Here is a 5,000-nt window from a genome sequence, read left to right as displayed (position 1 = left end):
TTGATAATTTTGGGAACACAGATGTACACATGAAAAATATAATCAAATGGACAAACACATACACATGTTAATGGCTATACACAAACATATATATCCAACTACATATACAGTCACACATGTTTATCTACTTTCCATTTTTGTTTAAAGCCAGCGTACTGATATAGCAATTAATCAAAGATTCATCACTTTTTCAGATGTCTAATGTGGATTACTGTATATGTAGAGGTACCATAGGTTATGCTGGAAAGAATAGACATTATGATTCTTGGGAACCATTCATTGAAAGAGATCACCATATTGTGTGGCGCCAGCGACACCACGTGCATCAGCATTTGTTTGCTTATAAAGGTGTGTTATTAGCAATGAAAGTAGTATTGCTTTTATGTCATGAAGATCAATATTCTTATAAAGAATATTCATATAACTGTAAATTACATCATTTATGTACTTTTTCAGATAGCAGTCAGGTATGAGAATGACTATTTTATTATTATTATTATTATTATTATTTTTTTTTTTTTGTTATTGTTATTGTTATTATTATTATTATTATTATTATTATTATTATTATTATTATTATTATTATTATTATTATTATTATTATTATTATTATTATTATTATTATTATTGTTATTGTTATTATTATTGTTATTGTTATTATTATTATTGTTATTATTATGATTGTTTTTATGATTATTATTATGACTTATAATTATTATAATCATAATTATAATGATAATAATAATAATGATAATAATAATGATAATGATAATAATGAAAATGATAATAATAATAATAATAATAATAATAATAATAATAATAATAATAATTATTATTATTATTATTATTATTATTATTATTATTATTATTATTATTATTATTATTATTAATATTATTGTTACTGTTATTGTTATTGTTATTGATATCACTTTTTTCCCCCCTTTTTTATGCATGTATCACAGCAGTTTCAGTTTGATAACTACTTTGTATACTGCACCCTCTCTGCATTTATGTGATTGTTTGCCCCAGTTTATTTTAATTTTCACTTAATACACATATAAAAAGCATCAGAAATGCCACTTTTTATTGAAAACTGTCATTTACCTTACAATGTGTATGTTTAATGCTTTAAGCATAAGTTAAGCATTGCTCTAAAACATTTGAAATCCATAATTCTAGGTTATTTCTAGTCCAAAGTTTGTCATGTAAATATTCAGGTGGCTAAAATATTTACATATATGTTTAGATAATTTATGTAATGTGTGGAATATTCCTTTCAGTGTATGGAACATACGATGATGTGAGCCTAAGTGCATTCATGGAAGCACAACTAAACAGTGGCTTCAGAAAAGAATGGGATGATTCTGTGCTTGAGTTGCGGGTACTAGATTCCCACGCAGAATCTAACTCCGATCTTGTTTATTGGCTTGTCAAGTTCCCTGTGAGTTTTGTGTAACTTTCTTATGTCTTCGTATTTGTGTATTTCTCCCTCGTGCAAAAATTACTTGTCTTGCTGCAAACTGTGAAATGTTGGAATGAACATGAATATACTTTAGAACTACTACCTTATGGTTTTGGTTTCAGCAATTCTTTGCAAATAGAGATTATGTCTTTAAGAGGCGCTTCACATACAATGAAGAAAGAAAAGAAGCTGTTATAATGAGTCAAGCAGTAGACTCAGATGTGTTCCCAGAAGAGAAGGGAATTTATCGTGTTAATGAGTATTGGTCAACAATGGTCATTAGAGCCTGTGAGAGTATCGATAAGGTAAGTAGGAAAGGTCATTCTTCTTTTTAAGCGATGGCATAGATTGAAGATATCTGTTGACAAAATCCATAGTACTGGTTTTAGGTTATTGTTTAGAATCAGTGTAATTGAAAAGATGAATATTGAAATGCAGTATGAATTTTGGAATTTATTTCTTTGGGAAACGTCTAACTATTTTCTCTTTCATAAGGAAATAGATTTCATACTTTGAGATATGAGATAGGATTTCTGTAGTATATTGTGAAAATAAGGAATGATAGTTATTTGGTACACATGATAAGATTTTCTTGTCTTTACTAAAACGTTTCATAACTTTTTAAATTTTTGCAGCCAGGTATAGAATACACCCTCACGTATTTTGACAACCCTGGGACTAGTCTTCCACAAAGTATAACAAACTTCATAGCAGCTACAGGTAAGAACTTAGTAGATGTTTAGTCTTTCACTTGACTTATCCCATAAATGTCACATGCAAATGAAATCACGAGAATAGTGTTTATGATATCTTTGGCTGGTTATAAAGATTTATTGTAACATTACAAAATTTTTCAGGTTTTCCAAACTTCTTGCGGAAAGTTCACCAAGCAGCCCTAAGCCTTCAGACAGATCACGAGAATGGAGGAGATGCTTATATCAGTCTCCCTAATCAGTTACGTTATCCGAAGAGACTGCCAGAGATTGGAAAACCAACCATTTCAGTAAGTGTCGAAGAAGAAGGGGCGCCCATTCCTGCCACAGAGGAGTTGGAGATCGTGTCTGTGGGCAACATAATGGGTCAAGTTCTTGAGCATGGGGTCAGTATACACAAGATCCAAGATGAAGAGGAGAAGCATAGTACATGGAGTGATTTACCAGAAAAAGAATGTGCAAGAACAGGTTCTTTGATAAGGACTAATATTGAAGGTGGAGGCACTGTAAAAGATACATTGTTAGACAAAAATGCTCCTACACCAAAGGAAGAGACTCAAGAAGATAGCAGTGAATTTCTTGAAAGTAGTGAAATAGATGTAGAGATGGAAATGCAAATGACTGGTGAAATTAAGGGCTCTGACTTCAACAAAGAAGATGACCATTTACCTTCTACAATAGATACAAATAGTAACCATTCATCTCTGTCTGAAGATCTGTCTCTGCAGCTGAGTAGAAAAAAAGTTGTGGTAGATATATTGGAGGCAATGGAAGTTGTGGCACCTGATATGGAAGAAAAAACAAAATTGTCACTGAAAGTGGAAGAGTTGGCTGCAAGCACTTCAGAAAAAAATATAAACAAGTCTGTGTTACTTGCAAAACTTGACAAATTAAGGAATAAATTAAAAGAATTTCAAGAAAATGCATTTCATCGCAAACTAACATCTTTGGAAAAAATGCAAGAACTTGAAAATCGTGGCCATTATGACCATTCTAGCCTAGATGAAAAGACTTTAAAGCAACTTGAAAACCTTTTCCATGCTGTAAACAGAGTTCTTCAAGCTGACAAAGATATGCGGACCGGAAAGGGTTACATGAAGACTTCAACAGGACAAAACTCAGATACTAGCAAGGGAGAGAAATTATTCTGGGATTTCCAAAGAGAAGAAAATAAAGAGAAGGAAGACACAGGGGCACAACCAAGTGAACAAAGAATACCTGATGAAGTGTCTACATCACCGGGCTTTGAAAGTTCCCAAAAGAAAGATGCTACTGACGAAACAAAAGCTAAAGAAAATGTTCCAAGCTCTGTTAGTGCAGATGTCAGAAAGGAAGAGGAATTATCCCAGGATTCCCAAAGAAGAGAAAGCAAGAAGAGAGAAGATGCCAGGACACAATCAAGCGAACACACCGTACCTGATGAAGTCTCAGCCTCACCAGGCTCTGACAGTTCTCCAAAGAAAAATGCAACTGACAAATCAAAGCCTCCAGATGATCCACCAGGGCCCATTAGTGCAGGATCATCAGCCACAGGTGTATTAGAAGAAAGCACAAAGAATGAAATTAAAACCTGTAATAATACTATGAGAAATAATATAGAAAATAGAAGCAGTTCTGGTGGGTGGTCCTCTTGGTTATATTTCCCGTTTTCCACCTCCTGGATGGATGTCAAAGCAGCACAGGATGTGTCAGACAGTGGGAGAAATAACACTGAAGAAAATCATGTGGAGAACCTTGATATGCACAGTGAAACAAAGGCCACGACATTAATTGCTCAAGCTTGGTATATTGTTGGCTTAGGCTGGATCTTCCAAACAGAATCACAGTCAGCCAAGGAGGACTGTGATCCCCAGCCCAGTGAGACCCAGGCAAAGGGTGAAGTTGATGGTGCTGTAGAAGTTAAATGTGATAAGGGAACAGAGGGAACCACATCTTGGTATTGGTATCCAGTGAATGGCATGTATAGAGTGTATACTTGGGTGTTCAGTGCTTCGCAGAAAGAGAGTGTCTAAGTTTATTTGAATGACTATTGGAAAGGATTTATATTTTAATATATCATTTTTCAGTTGTGCAAATCATTGGTATTTAATATGGTGACAAATGAATTAGTTTAGCAGGAATTGTCAGGGATGACAATAGCTTCTGTCATTCATTTTGGCATAAATTAAAATGTTCAGATCTCGTATTTAAACTTTTGCAATACTGCACAAAGTGCTATTTCTGGAAACAATGAAAGGTGACTAGAAAGATTTTAGTGAAGGTAATTTTTTTTTTCTTATTGTGTATTGATTATTTTTTAACTCTTATTTATTTTTCAAGACTGTGTTCTGTTAATCTCAAAGCCATTAGTATAGAACTCTAAAGGCTCAAATGTATATTAGAGTAGATGAAAATAGATTTTTTGTAATTTCCAATAGGACTAAATTTAGCTGACCTAAAAATCAAATAATGCAACATAGTGTGCAGGGTTAGTGTCATGTATTTAAACATCCTTGCAGAATATGTATTTGTCAGTATTCTAACAAAAAATTAATGAAAGTCTCAAAGTTTTTGTATGATAACCAGAGAGTGCCTATATAAATGTTAGTTCATATAAAGTATATATTTGTCTTTATATTTTAAGTTCTCTATTTTTCAAAATAAGTATCAACATTATGTAGTCACTGAAAAGTTGTGAGACAGTACCTGGTGGCTGTGAATTATTGAATTTATAAGATATACTGTGTTTAAGGAAAATATACTCTCATTTTCCAGTTTTTCAGTATGGTGACCAAGGAAAAGAATTTCCACACTTTCTTCAAAGAGGCACAATAAAATGCAATGTA

At 32.8% G+C, this 5,000-nt stretch overlaps 1 protein-coding gene across 1 annotated transcript in view; it reads left to right on the top strand.

The window, feature by feature from the left end:
• Positions 1-5,000, top strand: part of LOC119580898 — an 11,486-nt gene that overhangs the window by 6,334 nt on the left and 152 nt on the right. The window contains exons 5-9 of the mRNA XM_037929134.1: positions 195-348; positions 1,281-1,441; positions 1,585-1,767; positions 2,098-2,182; positions 2,320-5,000. The exon at positions 2,320-5,000 is cut by the window's right edge and continues 152 nt beyond it. Of these exons, the coding sequence (XP_037785062.1) occupies positions 195-348; positions 1,281-1,441; positions 1,585-1,767; positions 2,098-2,182; positions 2,320-4,187 (2,451 nt within the window). The 3' untranslated portion in view covers positions 4,188-5,000. The remainder of the gene's footprint in view (positions 1-194; positions 349-1,280; positions 1,442-1,584; positions 1,768-2,097; positions 2,183-2,319) is intronic.

This window comes from Penaeus monodon, chromosome 2 (assembly GCF_015228065.2).
Source record: "Penaeus monodon isolate SGIC_2016 chromosome 2, NSTDA_Pmon_1, whole genome shotgun sequence".
NCBI lineage: Eukaryota > Metazoa > Arthropoda > Malacostraca > Decapoda > Penaeidae > Penaeus > Penaeus monodon.
The sequence above is the reverse complement of the archived record's forward strand: the minus strand, read 5'-3'. Positions and strand labels throughout refer to the sequence as shown.